At 36.5% G+C, this 14865-nt stretch overlaps 2 protein-coding genes across 19 annotated transcripts; both read left to right on the plus strand.

Annotated features, from left to right (window-relative positions):
- Positions 1–3641: 3641 nt before the first annotated feature.
- Positions 3642–10303, plus strand: LOC103958008 (protein WHAT'S THIS FACTOR 1 homolog, chloroplastic). 17 transcript variants are annotated; one of them, XM_048590004.1, is made up of 5 exons: positions 3643–3902; positions 5516–8013; positions 8117–8168; positions 8253–8315; positions 8410–10303. In XM_048590004.1, the coding sequence occupies exon 5, from the start codon at positions 8452–8454 to the stop codon at positions 9676–9678; it is 1227 nt and encodes a 408-aa protein (XP_048445961.1). In that variant the 5' UTR covers positions 3643–3902; positions 5516–8013; positions 8117–8168; positions 8253–8315; positions 8410–8451; the 3' UTR covers positions 9679–10303. The 17 variants fall into 17 exon arrangements, with proteins under 17 accessions (XP_048446002.1, XP_048445961.1, XP_048445976.1 ...); XM_048590019.1 differs by having other exon boundaries at positions 5516–6852; positions 7056–7139; positions 7805–8315; XM_048590017.1 differs by having other exon boundaries at positions 5516–6852; positions 7056–7139; positions 7836–8315.
- Positions 10304–11233: 930 nt separating this feature from the next.
- LOC103958005 (cytochrome b-c1 complex subunit 6-1, mitochondrial) lies at positions 11234–13956 on the plus strand. 2 transcript variants are annotated; one of them, XM_048590046.1, is made up of 6 exons: positions 11234–11386; positions 11504–11535; positions 11751–11796; positions 12084–12168; positions 13586–13675; positions 13752–13956. In XM_048590046.1, the coding sequence occupies exons 3-6, from the start codon at positions 11786–11788 to the stop codon at positions 13782–13784; spliced, it is 219 nt and encodes a 72-aa protein (XP_048446003.1). In that variant the 5' UTR covers positions 11234–11386; positions 11504–11535; positions 11751–11785; the 3' UTR covers positions 13785–13956. The 2 variants fall into 2 exon arrangements, with proteins under 2 accessions (XP_048446003.1, XP_009368503.1); XM_009370228.2 differs by lacking the exon at positions 11751–11796 and having other exon boundaries at positions 11238–11386.
- Positions 13957–14865: the final 909 nt, after the last annotated feature.

The following is a 14865-nucleotide window of genomic DNA, read 5'->3' on the forward strand; positions in this document are numbered from 1 at the left end:
TAAGTAAAGGGAAAAATTATAGAATTTATACTTAGAATGGGTTTATTTATTTATTTATGAAGGATGTGGGTTACAGGTGTTTATAGATTCAAACTTTACCCAAGGGATCGTGTTACAGACTATGAAGTCCCAATCAAAATCTATAGCACTTGAACCTATGGACATTTGGACTTGCTATGGATATTGAATCTCGCATTTTTGGAACTTATTGCACTGTATGTTGCTCTGTGAACATTTTAATTTCGTCTTTAATACCACAGTTATGCAGTGAATAGTGATTGTCAACATTCCAAAATTGTCTAGCTACTTTAACTATCATGCTAGATTTAATAAACTGCTCTTGTCTGTGCTTACAAAGAGTAGATGACTAGGCATTTGTTTTTATTAAGCATTAGTTATTGCTCAACCTTAGAAATTATGTGGATAAAAATGTCTTCATAACGTCTTGATTTCTAACCTTAGAATACGAATATTGAATTTACATTCGACATAGATTGAAGATCTACATAAGCTGCAATATCTTTTCATCCACTAGTGACTAAACCTATACAGGGATAGCATAACTGTTTTAGTTTGTGATTCTGCCTATGAAATTAGCTAGACTAAGAATAGGGATTTATGGGGGGGGGGGGGATATTTCATTTATTTTTAGTGTGGGGGCTTTAGAATCACACTCTGCTCGAAAAATCAAGTGTTACATATGTTAGATCCCATATCGCCCAGGGGAGTGATCCTTATATGTATATTCTCATCCCTACCTAGCACGAGGCCTTTTGGGAGCTCACTAGCTTCGGGTTCCATAAGAACTCCGAAGTTAAGCGAGTAGCTCGCGAGAGCACTCCCATGATGGGTGACCCATTGGGAAGTTCTCGTGTGAGTTCCCCAAAAACAAAACCGTGAGGGCATAATTGGGGCCCAAAACGGATAATATTGTGCTACAGTGGTGGAACGGGCCCGGGATGTGATGGACCCCAGGCCGAGATGTGACAAATTGGTATCAAAGCTTAACCTTGGCCGTGGTGTGCCCACGAAGACGTCAAACCCCTAAGGAGAGTGGATTGCTAGATCCCACATCACCGTATATTCCCATCTCTACCTAGCACGAGGCATTTTGGGAGCTCACTAGCTTCGAGTTTCATAGGAACTCCGAAGTTAAGCGAGTAGTGCGCGAGAACACTCCCATGAGCCTACTGGGAAGTATCGTGTGAGTTCCCAAAAACAAAACCGTGATGGCATAATCGGGGCCCAAAGTGGACAATATCGTGCTATGGTGGTGGAACAGGCCCGAAATGTGGTAGACCCCGGACCAGGATATGACAACATATACTATGAAGTCCTAATAAAAATATAGCACTTGAATCTGTTGACATGAGTTGTTGTCGTTGACTCTTTGGAAGAAAGCATCCATTATGAAGTTGGCACATTTTTGAAGGGAGTTCAGTTTGCCTGAGAAATTGAATGTTTTGCTGCTTAAGCACGCCGACATATTCTTTGTCTCAAATTAGTACCAGAACCATACTGTCATTCTTAAAGAAGCTTATAATGGGCAAGAACTGGTTGATAAGGATCCATTTGTTGTTGTGAAGGAGAAGTTTGGGGAACTTATGCAGGAGGGGCTTCATGAATATAACCGTCGACGTCATTTGGTAAATCTAGAAAAGAAGAAAAAAAGAGGCATGGTTTTAGGTAGATCAAATGAAGGCAAGGACATGAGCTCTGAGATCTCTGACCCCGATGATCAAGGAGACAGAGGAGGGTTGTTTGATCTAGAAGAACGAAAGCGATTCTATAAAGTTCTCTTTGATGACGGTGCCCCATGACAATATCATTTGGCAAGGAAGGAACGAAACTTATCCAACCTCTTGGCAAAGAGGAGGAATCAATATCACCAGAAGATGATGTAGAAAAGCAAGCCTACTCAGGCCTGACTCCTAGTCTTAATTGCCTCAAGTCAGAAATACCATCAACGTCTATTCATCTGGTTGACATTGTATATAGCCACTGTTTTACAATCCCTCTTCATAATGGAGATTGCAATCAGATGCAATATCAAAGAGCCATGACAGTGTTTTCTATGTTCCCTGCATTGTGGGTTTGCAATGCGGACTTGGTCATATAGATATTGTAATATAACAAGTTTTGCTTTATTGTGCTGGCCTTGTGATCTACATTGTGAGTTTGAAATTTATTTATTATGTTTGTCACTTAGGTGGAGTCTAGTATTGGGTTTTTGTTAAAAAAATATATTATTGTGGGTTTTGTGTTAAAAAAAAAAAATTGAATTTGAAGGGATAAAATCACATTTTTAGTATATTATTGTTATTGTGGAAAAACCAGTAGCGCAACATCAAAATGTATACATGTGCGCAATTTGTTAAAAATTTAACTGTGCAATTGAAAAAAATAGGCAGTTTTTTTAATTAATTAATTAATTAATTTTTATAAATTATTTTCCAAATTACTCTTTTTAATTGTAAAAAATGGGTGGTGCAATTGGAAAAGAGTCCTTAGGCCTCGTTTGGCAGCTCAGACAGTACTGACTATTTTAGTCAGATAGAATAAATAGTCATCGGATAGTACTGACTAAATTAGTCGGACGTTTGGTGCAATATCGGACTAATAACCGCATTATTTATAATGTGTTCTCAATAATGTGCTGGATTATAGAACTTGAAACTATAATTGATGATTAATGGAAACGTTGCTAAACATCACAAGTTAAAACATCAACAAAATTAAAATTGTTAATTTAGTTTTTTTTTTCTCTCAATTATCAAACCCAAATTTCAATCCAACCCAACGAAACTCAATTGCGAGAGAATTGTTGAGGAAGTACACCAAGCCAGTGAGAACAGCAAACATGAGCGCAATTCCAGAAGTTCAGCTCCACTCCTAAGTCCCCCACTCGATTACAGTTGTCTAACTGTTGCAGAGGGAATTGGATTGGACAAATAGATAGGAATAAAGAAGTAAAATTTTAATATCATTCAACGAAATTGTTCATAATTTTCGTCATCCAACCAAAACCAAAATTGGGGAAAACGAAAAGGGGTTGGGTTTGGGTTTGGGCGAAGCAGATAGAGAAGAAGAAGAAATTTGCAGGTGGGGTTGGATGGCAAAATTGGGGAAAACGAAAAGGATTGGGTTTGGGCGGAACTAGATAGAGAAGAAGAAGAAATTTGGTTTGGGCAGGAACAGATAGAGAAGAAGAAGAAATTTGCAGGTGGGATTGGATGGCAAAATTGGGGAAAACGAAAAGGATTGGGTTTGGACGGAACAGATAGAGAAGAAGAAGAAATTTGCAGGTGGGATTGGAAAGCAAAATTGGGGAAAACGAAAGCTCTTGGGTTTAGGCGGAACAAAGAGAGAAGAAGAAATTTGCAGGTGAGGTTGGATAAAGAAATTGGGGAAAACGAACATGGGTTGGTTTTGGCAGGAGTAGGTAGAGGATGAGGAGGAGGAGAAGAAGACACAGGACGCAATGCGGGAAGGAGAGAGCGGAGGAAGCGAAACTACCCGACTAATAAATACAGGAGATTTTGGAGGATAATTTAGCAGGGCATACATTGTATAAAACGTGTAGGGCCAATTTAATTAATCCGGGTATTATTTAGTACAAAATTGCACCGAACATCTTCATTCGTACTATTTATCCTATCCGGTGTGTTCTACAGGCTGCCAAACGAGGCCTTACAGTTCTCTCTTCTTTCTCGCCCTCTCTCAGCCGGTCCCTCTCGCTCCTCTCGCTCCTCTCTCTCTCTCTCTCGCTCCGTCTCGCTCTTCTCTCTCACTCCGTTAGACGAAGACAAAGACGAAGGAAGACGGCAGCCACCACCCACCCATCTGCTACTCCTCCGCTCCAACCTCCGCTGGAATTCCTCACCGTTTCCTCGATTCCGAAGGTCCCTTCACACCTCTCTCTCAATGTTTTGCTTTTCGCTTTAATCGTTGAACATATGATAAATAGGGTTTTATTTGTTGAGTGTTGCCGGAATTTGGTGTTAATTTAAGTGTAATTTAAGTTTCTGTGCAAATATTAGAGCTCCTTAAACCCTAAAATAGAGGATGGCAAATTTATTATGATGCATCTTTATAGCAAATTTATGGCTCTATAGTCTGCCGATCCGTTAACATATTCGATTTTGAACCTTTTGAAGTACCCCAATATCTAAATATAATTCAATTTCTCATCTATAATTATGAAACTTCCGTTTCTGTGATCAGGATTCAGGACTATATATTAGTTCTTGTTATTTCCTTGTAGAAGGGATCTGGTAGTCTCCTTTGTGCTTGTAAAAGGCTTTTACTAATTTATCATTCCATGATTCTCTCCTTTAACTAATTTATTGCTGAAATTGGAGTAAATTTTAAGTTCAATGTTGCAATCAAGTTTAGAAAATGGCTGAAATTGAAATTAAAGCTACCAATAAAAGTGACCGTGGAATGGCCATTGGGTTAACAATTAATAAGAAACTTAAGGCCTAATAGAAGTTTGATTGTTTAGGAAATGAGGTGAGTCGTGACACTACCCCTCTTCAATAATCTCTTATGGAAATTTTGTCCAAGTCACTTGTGTACAAGATGACTGATGTCATACGAGTCTCGCACGGTTGTATGCCATACAACTCATGTCATACAACATTGGAAGGTTTCTTTGCCCATGGTAGGTATCTTTGCTCTAACTCACTTCAGAAAACACAAATATCACCAAATGAAAAGTACCATTAACATCAGTGTTAACAAACACTACCAAATAAAAAATATGAAGCCATTTTCTAACCTATTCAATTTCCTGTTTGGTTGCTGAGAAAGTTGGTAGAGAAAATAATCAGATGATTGAATGCTTTTATGTTCATATTCACTTGATTGAATGCTTTTGTGTTCATTTTCACTTGATTGAATGCTTTTAGAAGATTATTATGTTTCATATGTAGTGGATTATATAGTCTAATGGAATTTCATATGAAAGTTGAATATGTTGCACTAAGTTTTCTAATGGGTTTGTTTTGCCTGCCCTTTATATTATTTCAAAATCGTATACGTTCTCTTCCAGTTCCAAAAGGATGATAGAATCACAAAAAGGAGTAATGGCACCAAATGAAACCCTCCAGCCCGCATGGGATTAACCACTCAGACTTGTTCTCCAACCAAACCCAATAAAAAATAGCACTTGAATATGTTGACATTCGGATTTGTTCCAAGTACTTATTGCACCCTATGTAGCGTTATGAGCATTTTAATGTCATTTTTATCACCACAGTTATACAATGAAAACCTCAACTTTTGTTGCTTAAAACATGAAATGACGTTAGTCTACTGGCAAGAGATTGATTGCTAATGTTGGTTGCTTAGTCTTTGTTTGTAGGTATTTCTTTTGTTAATCCTCATTTACTCCATTTATCTCCTTTCGACCTTTCATTTGTTCGTCGCTTGTCATTGTAACTATCCAATTTGTGTTCTGCATGAATTTGATTTCTGAACATTTGTATTAATTTCTTACCTTTTCTTCTTTTAGTTTTCGTTTTGAAAGATATTGAGGATGCATAAAGCAGAGAATTCTGGCTGCTACAGTGCACTTTCGAAACCCAAGACTTGTTCAAAACTTTGCTCGGTATTTTTCTCTATGGTCAATGAAGAAGGACCCATATCTTGAATCTGCTCTGTCTAAAAATCGCAGATGGATAGTGAATAATCAAATAAAAAACATCATCCTTAGGTGCCCTGATCATGTAGCAACAGTGATCTTCATTCAGAAGAAGTTCAAGACCCTTGATCTTCAAGGAAAGGCTCTCAATTGGCTCAAAAAATACTCATGTTGCTTTCAAGTCTATTTGGAAGGCGATGAGTATTACTGCCAGTTAACTAAACAGAGGATTTCATTTTAATAATTTTGATATCCCATAAATGTCAGATTTGCAAAATTTAAAATTTAGAAAGATAAAATGGAAGATTTTTGTACTGTGATCAAGAAATCACAAACCCAAAGGGATTCCTTGGTCATTTTAATTAGTAATAATTAATAATATTGGATACTTGATTACTGTATGCTTTCTTTTGATGAAGTATTCAATGGTCTGATTGTGTATTTTGGGTGGCACCTATAAAGCATGAATATACGGTACGACATGACACGGTGATACATGAAATCTCTAAAAACTAGAATACAATATGTCATGGATAAGGGATACGCGACCAAACTAAAGTATATGTGCTTCATAGGTTGGCACCAGCCCCCTTCTTGTTAGTGATATTAGTTTGATTATTAATGGAAACTGGCACAAAAACTGAATATACAAAAATAAGGGTTGGTTATTCACTTTTGCTTTTTTGGATTCAAAACGTTTTTCGTGCTGGGTTAGCGTCTACCCGAATATGTGGATATACCCAAAACCATTAAAATGTACGATCCTTTCATTATTTTTTCGCTTTTCAGACATGTATGATATTAGTCTTACAAAATTCAGCTATTGAGTTTGTTTTAAAAGTAGATTTCATAGCAAACCCATTCAAAAGGCATCTGTGTTACAAAATAAATAACTGTTTGTTTAGTAAATGACTATGGTTCGTTGTTGTAGGATGGTTGTTTACTTGTCCATTTCATATGTATCGTTCATTAACAATATTTGCTCAGGCATTGTTGTAGTTTGCAAGAATGTGTTTGTTATTTTTTTTGGTCGGAACAAGAATGTGTTGGTTAAGGTTATCTGTCGTCGTGTAAACTTTAAACAATTATGTTTATTTCTATATCTTTTTGTTTACTCTATAAGGGTAGACGATGAACTTGTTGATCAAAAGAAGTATCTTGAGGAGTCTTGCCAGCCTAAATGTGTGAAGCCTCTGATTGAATATCAGGTAATTTACTGGTGTTATTAAAAAAATCTGTGTGTTGCAACTTCTAGTACCAGGAATTGGCCTTCGTATGAACTTAAAGTTGGATCTGATTATTTATTAAAATTACTCGCTTACTTTTAATTTCCTTATTTTGCTTCCCAAGATAGTCATATCTACTTGTTTGTATTATGTTGTGCTTGTACCATTGGCTTTTACCTGTACAGGCTTGTTTCTCTTTACCGATGGGGATTACAAACTAGAAAGGCTTCAAATATATGTTCGCATGTGGTCCGACAAGTTAGAAATGCGTAAGTGTTCTAAGTTTTTCCATTTGTGCAAGCAATTTGGAGATGATATATAAATATCGAATTTAAAGTTAGTAATTGTAAGTTTTTATATGTATATCAGGCTAACATTATAAAGAGTAGTTGTGCAAAGGTTCTAGCATGAAAGAAGATTATCAGATGATCAAGATTCGAATTGTCGTAAATAAGTGATTTAAGCAAGCTTTTTTAACATGTTTTAATTGGGGTTTATTGTGAGATGATGTGTGAATTGCAAAAAAGAGTGAGGCAAGCTAGATATATCGTATGCAATCGAGATTGAAATTTATCTTCAATGAAAGGATATTTCTTTCAGAAAAAAAAAATAAAAGATAGAGAATTCACTTTACAATGTACGTACACTGAGTATCTTCATAAGCTGCTATCTTTTCTCATCCACTAATGAGTAAGTCTGTCTGGGAAGGGACTGCAAAACTGTTTCATTTTCCAATAATGCATATGAAATTAGTTCGAGTGAAAAAAGGGAAAAAGTATAGAACATATACATACTGAAGGATTTTTGTTATTTCTATCAACTCTTACTAGACCATGAAGCCCAGTCAAAATCTATATCACTTGAACCTGTTGACATTTGGAAATACTGTGGAAATTGAATCTTACAATTTTGGAACTTATTGCGCTATATGTAGCTCTGTGAACATTGCAAACTTCTTGCCACAGTTATGCAGTGAAGGCGTGGATTTATAATCAGCAGAATGACTGCCAGCATTGGAAAATCTCTAGCAAATTTAACTATCATGCATCAGTTATTGCTCAACCTTAGAAATTATGTGGATAAAAATGTCTTCCTAACGCTTTGATGTCTACCCGTTATTCACCCTTTTCCCTCCTTCCATGAGTAAGTGCTTTTGACTCTGTGAGTCGTCAATAATTTTGAGTTACAAGATTAAGTTGTTGAACTTTTTCTTCCATTTGTGTTTCCTTCTTCAAAAATTAAAAAGGAAATGGAATGCCATGATAATCGGAGGTCTTCGTTTTGATATACTTCAGCGGGTAGGGGGTTTTCACGTATTGTTTTTAATGGACTAAAATTTGGTAATTGTACTGAAATTATTTGAACCTATTTATTTGTTGTAGGCATGTGTTAAGAGGGTTGAAGGTGATGACACTGGAAACAATCATTGCACAGGGCAGTACTTTGTAAGTTCGTTGTCTGTCATGCTATCCAGTTTGTGGTCTGCATGAATTTGTTCTCCCAAACAGTTGTATTAATTTGTTACCTTTTTTCTTTTAGTTTTCATTTTGAAGGTATTGAGGATACATAAAGAAGAGAAATATGGCTGCTACAGTGCACTTTCGAAACCCAAGACCTGTTCAAAACTTTGCTCGGTATTTTTCTCTATGGTCAATGAAGAAGGACCCATATCTTGAATCTGCTCTGTCTAAAAATCGCAGATGGATAGTGAATAATCAAATAAAAAACATCATCCTTAGGTGCCCTGATCACGTAGCAACAGTGGCCTTCATTCAGAAGAAGTTCAAGACCCTTGATCTTCAAGGAAAGGCTCTCAATTGGCTCAAAAAATACCCATGTTGCTTTCAAGTCTATCTGCAAGGCGATGAGTATTACTGCCAGCTAACTAAACGGATGATTTCTTTGGTAGAAGAAGAAGAATCTGTCAAAGATATGCAGGAACATGTGTTTGTGGAGAGATTAGCAAAGTTGCTTATGATGAGCTCCAATCAAAGACTAAATGTTGTCAAGCTTAATGTACTGAAGCGGAACTTTGGTTTCCCAGATGACTATTTAATTAGACTTGTGCCAAAATATTCTGATGTGTTTCGGATTGTTAATTATAGTGGGCGGCGGAGTTCCATGGAGATTGAGCTAGTGTCTTGGAATCCAGATTTGGCAGTTTCTGCTATAGAAGCTTCAGCTCACAAGCAAGGAACCGAACCATGTTTCACAAGCTCATTGCCTTCAACTTGGATCAAGTCATGGGAAAGATTTCATGAATTTAATGCGACTCGTTATATTTCACCCTACTTGGACTCCAAAGGCTTTGCGGAGGGATCAAAGGAGATGGAGAAGAGGACGGTGGCTTTGGTGCATGAGTTGTTGTCGTTGACTCTATGGAAGAAAGCATCAATTATGAAGCTGGCAAATTTTCGGAGAGAGTTCATTTTGCCGGAGAAATTGAATGTTTTGTTGCTTAAGCACCCTGGCATATTCTATGTCTCAAATAAGTACCAGAACTATACTGTCCTTCTTAGAGAAGCTTATAATGGGCAAGAACTGGTTGATAAAGATCCACTTGTTGTTGTGAAGGAGAAGTTTGGGGAACTTATGCAGGAGGGGCTTCATGAATATAACTGCAGACGTCATTTGGTAAATCTAGAGAAGAAGAAAAAGAGAGGCATGGTTTTGCGTAGATCAAATGAAGACAAGGACGTGAGCTCTGAGAAGTCTGACCTCGAGGATCAGGGTGACAGAGGAGGGTTGTTTGATCCAGAAGAACGAAAGCGATTCTATAAAGTTCTCTTTGATGACGGTGCCCCGTGACAATATCATTCAGCAAGGAAGGAACGAAACTTATCCAACTGCTTTGCAAAGAGGAGGAATCAATATCACCAGAAGATGATGTAGAAAACAAGCAAGCCCACTACGGCCGGACTCCCAGTCCCCACTGCCTCAAGTCAGCAATGGCCATCACCGTCTGTTCATCTGGTTGATATTGTATATAGCCACTATTTTACAATCCTTCCCACAATGGAGACGGCAATTAGATGCAATATCGAATGGCCATGGCGGTGCTTTCTTTGTTCCCTGCATTGTGGGTTTTGCAATTCCGGGTTGGTCGTATAGATGTTGTAATATAACAAGTGTTGCTTTATTGTGCTGGCATTGTGAACTGCAGACGTTCTGGCTGGGAAAGGAGAGCTAGAATCGGTGAAATAACAAAAACTCGTGGAGGATTGGAACTAGGAATTTAGGAGTAAGCTCAAGCTGGCCGAGAAAAAAACTCGAGCAGATGTTGGAGAAAATTTTTCAATATTCAAACGGGTACTCAAGGTGTCATAAAATAAAATGAGTGGAGCGATGTGAAAAAATATATTATTTTCTTCATTTGTATTATGACACCTGTCATAAACTACTAGCATCAATTGAAGACCGGTACTTGAATTTTTTTTTTTTTGCTTTTGGTAGATGTTGGGTCTATCAAGCAACTTGGGGAGGCTTGGTCTTCCTTTATCGCCAAGTTATTCAGACTTTATCTAATGTACTTTTTAAGTAACTAATTATTAGGAGCTGCAAATCAGTAATTCATTGACAAAGTGAAAATAGTTTGTGAAACTTGCAGTACTTAGATTAGAACCAAACAACCAACCACCCAGTTTGGTCCCACTATTGTAAGGGCGGTTTTTACACATCCTAAAAACGAGTTCCACATTTCCCACATCATCAATCTCATGGAGATAGAAGACATAAATTGATATGATTTTGAAACCTCGAGGTGCTATGTGAAAAATTTTAAAACTATGTCACCTGTTATGATAATCACGCTTAAACGTGAAATGCATATAAAATGTAGACCTGAAAGAAAAAAATTTAAAAGAACTAAAATTAGCAGTTGATCACTTGGTACCACGCAACTACAACAACAAAATTTTATCCCTTAACTGAGTTCGGTTTCATGAATCTTAGAACGTCAATACGCTCAATTTTGCACCAAGTCTTATGTTAGCTTCAAATACTCTATGTATTTTCGTAAAGTTTTTTTTTTTTTTTCTTTTTCTTTTCAAGTCTTCCTAGTTCTTCCTCTAACTCTTTTGCCTTGAATCTCTTTTCTCATAATTGTATTTTTTAATCGAAGCATCTATAGGTCTTCAGCTCACTACGGTCTAATAATATTTTTCATCACTTGTGTGTAAGAGGACAAGTTTAACTCTCGTGAATAATAGAATTCTTAAGTTTAATTCTTGTGAATTGTAAATTTGTAACTAAATTATTATAACGAACACCCGCTGTGCTGTATTAAAATCAGCGGTAGGCCCAAGCCCAAAAAGAAGAAGGGTAGAGTGGGCCAAGTTTAAATAGTTGGCAAGTCTTTAGAGACCCATTCAACAGCCCCACAATCTCAGGTAGTGTGGTTCGCAAATTCCAAATTTCAACTTCCATTTCATCTCTCGGTTGTTTGTTTCTCTCTCTTCTGTTGTGAATTACAGCCATTGCACAACGCCGGAGCCGACCTTTCTCCTCGAATCACAAGGTATAATTTCTTCTTCGCGGCCCCCAATTAATTAAATTTGTAAAACACAACTAATTTCATTGGTTATTGTTTTTTATAAATTTAATTAATATATTTTGTTTGATTGTTTTTGTGCAGGAAATCTGAGAGCTTTTTCGGTTCTTCTCAATGTGAGTATTTCTGGGTTTTTAATAATGTTGATATCCCATAAATGTCAGATTTGCAAATTTTAAAAATTTATAAAAATAAAATGGAAGATTTTTGTACTGTGATTCAGAAATCACAAACCCAAAGGGATTCCTTGGTCATTTTAATTAGTAATAATTAATAATATCGGATACTTGATTACTGTATGCTTTCTTTTGATGAAGTATTCAATGGTCAGATTGTGTATTGTGGGTTGGTTGGCACCTATGAAGCATGGATATACGGTACGTCATGGAAAAGGGATACCCGTTCAAAAGGCATCTGTGTTACAAAATAAATACCCGTTTGTTTAGTAAATGACTATGGTTTGTAGTTGTAGAATGGTTGTTCACTTGTCCATTTCATATGTAACGTTCATTAACAATATTTGCTCAGGCATTGTTGTAGTTGCAAGAATGTGTTTGTTTTTTTTTTTTTTGGTCGGAACAAGTATGTGTTGGTTAAGGTTATCTGTCGTCGTGTAAACTTTAAACAATTATGTTTATTTATCTCTCTTTGTTTACTCTATAAGGGCGGATGATGAACTTGTTGATCAAAAGAAGTATCTTGAGGAGTCTTGCCAGCCTAAATGTGTGAAGCCTCTGATTGAATATCAGGTAATTTACTGGTGTTATTCAAAAAATCTGTGTGTTGCAACTTCTAGTACCAGGAATTGGCTTTCGTATGAACTTAAAGTTGGATCTGATTATTTATTAAAATTACTCGCTTACTTTTAGATTCCTTATTTTGCTTCCCAAGATAGTCATATCTACTTGTTTGTATTATGTTGTACTTGTACTGTTGGCTTTTACCTGTACGGGCTTTTTTCTCTTTACCGATGGGGATTACAAACTAGAAAGGCTTCAAATATATGTTCGCATGTGGTCTGACAAGTTAGAAATGGGAAGTGTTCTAAGTTTTTCCATTTGTGGAAGCAATTTGGAGATGATTTATAAATATCAAATTTAAAGTTGGTAATTGTAAGTTGTTATATGTATATCAGGCTAACATTATAAAGAGTAGTTGTGTAACGGTTATAGCATGAAAGAAGACCATCAGATGACCAAGATTCGAATTGTCGTAAATAAGTGATTAAGCAAGCTCTTTTAACATGTTTTAATTGGGGTTCATTGGGAAATGATGTGTGAATTGCAAAAAGAGGGAGACAAGCTAGATATATCGTATGAAATAAAGATTGAAATTTATCTTCAATGAAAGGATATTTCTTTTAGAAATAAAAATAAAAGAGAATTCACTTTACAACATACGTACACTGAGGATCTTCATAAGCTGTAATCTCTTCTCATCCACTAATGAGTAAGCCTGTCCCGGAAGGGACTGCAAAATTGTTTCATTTTCTGATAATGCATATGAAATTAGTTCGAGTGAGAAAAGGGAAAAAGTATGGAACATATACTTACTGAAGGATTTTTGTTATTCCTGAAGGGGTGTGGGTTATGGGTGTTTTTATATTTCGAACTTTACTCAAGGGATTAAGTCTTACCAGACGATGAAGCCCCAATCAAAATCTGTATCACTTGAACCTGTTGACATTTGGATTTACTGTGGAAATTGAATCTTACATTTTGGAACTTATTGCTCTGCATGTAGTTCTATGAACATTGCAAACTTCTTGCCACAGTTATGCAGTGAAGGTGTCTGATTTATAATCAGCAGAATGACCCCCAGCACTGGAAAATCTCTAGCAACTTTAACTATCATGCATCAGTTACTGCTCAATCTTATAAATTATGTGGATAAAAATGTCTTCCTAACGCTTTGATGTCACCCCTTTCCCTCCTTCCATGAATAAGTGCTTTTGACTCCGTGAGTCGTCAATAATTTTGAGTTACAAGATTAAGTTGTTGAACTGTTTCTTCCATTTGTGTTTCCTTCTTCAAAAATTAAAAGGGAAATGGAATGCCATGATAATCCGAGGTCTTCGTTTTGATATACTTCAGTGGTAGGGTGTTGTGAATGGACTTAAATTTGGTAATTGTACTGAAATTGTTTGAACCTTTTTATTTGTTGTAGGCATGTGTTAAGAGGGTTGAAGGTGATGACACTGGAAACAAGCATTGCACAGGGCAGTACTTTGACTACATATCTTGTGTTGACAAATGTGTAAGTCTTCATTTCATTATACTGTAGGAAAATTTTGTTCTCGCTCAGATGATGATCGTTGCCTTCTGCAATGCAGGTTGCGCCAAAGTTATTTCAAAAGCTCAAGTAACGGAGTCAGAGTTCTACGGTCTCCCCATCCTTTAATTGTTACTCTTTTACATTGGATATGAATTTTTAGACCGCGCCATGATGTTTGCCAGTTTTTGTTTCCAGCAACATTATTCAAATCTTGTCGAGAGGTCTTGAAATAGAATAAAAAGAAGACTTTGTGAGTTGGTTAAGAAGGCATGCTGTTTTTGGATTTCATATAGCTAATAAGGTGAATTTTGCTAGTCGAAGTTTAATAGCACGGACCTCTTGTCATCCTCCTATCGACAATTATTGATTGATGGGAGAAGCAGGTATCAGTCGTGCGTGAGCGGATGATGCTATAACACGGTTTATCTTTGTGCGCAATCTGTGATGTATGTCTGCAATATTTTTACAGCCGAGGTTGAAAGTTTTGTATGTCCGTGCAATATGTGATGTATGTCCTTGCAATATTTGCTTCGTCCCCTATACATTCAGCTTCCTTTTTCGAACAAAATGCCGAGTGCTGCCTTGGAATGAAGAGAAACCTAAGTGCAACCGAGTGTATTGTACAAACAATTGCTTTCCACGGCCATGGCGGCGCCGGAACTCTTTGGTGTCGACAATAGTGCAGGGTTTACGTGGTGACTGATAATAATTCTTCTTGGCGTGTTGGAATGATCAATCGATGGCTTTTTCTTTCTTGATAAACATATGACTTATGCTTGGTGGATGAGTTGAAGGATCTGGGCAGCGGGCAGGCATGGGGAGAGGAAAGGGAAGAAGGTGTGCGATGGTTGAATGTTTTTATCATGTTCGAGTTTTAATAATATGTTTTTTCCGATAAAAAAAACATTCATGCCCGAGTTTGAATCTTTTATTTTTTTGTATTTTTCGTTTTACAGATTAAATAAAATAAAATATAGTTTTGTAAGACCAATTCCAACCTTTGATTAAAATCTAAAAATTTAGTCCAAAAAATTTAAGTTTAATTCATTTTTTTTCTTTCAACCTTTTTAGGTTAAAATTGTAGTATGAAATTATTAAATAATAATTTTAAGATAATTTTTTTTTCCTTACAGTAACCTTTTTAAAAAAAATTATGTAGACTATAATTTAAT

Source organism: the organism of the source record quoted next, unplaced genomic scaffold (assembly GCF_019419815.1).
Source record: "Pyrus x bretschneideri cultivar Hongxiangsu unplaced genomic scaffold, Pyrus_bretschneideri_v1 Contig1, whole genome shotgun sequence".
NCBI classification, from domain to species: domain Eukaryota; kingdom Viridiplantae; phylum Streptophyta; class Magnoliopsida; order Rosales; family Rosaceae; genus Pyrus; species Pyrus x bretschneideri.

What these genes read in the sequence shown, in the direction of transcription:
- LOC103958008 (XM_048589998.1), top strand. Translation starts at nt 8,452, where the DNA reads ATGGCTGCTACAGTGCACTTTCGAAACCCAAGACCTGTTCAAAACTTT.
- LOC103958005 (XM_048590046.1), top strand. An exon ending in AGCCTCTGATTGAATATCAG is followed by an intron (nt 12,169 to 13,585) that starts GTAATTTACTGG and finishes TATTTGTTGTAG; the next exon opens with GCATGTGTTAAGAGGGTTGA. An exon ending in TATCTTGTGTTGACAAATGT is followed by an intron (nt 13,676 to 13,751) that starts GTAAGTCTTCAT and finishes TCTGCAATGCAG; the next exon opens with GTTGCGCCAAAGTTATTTCA.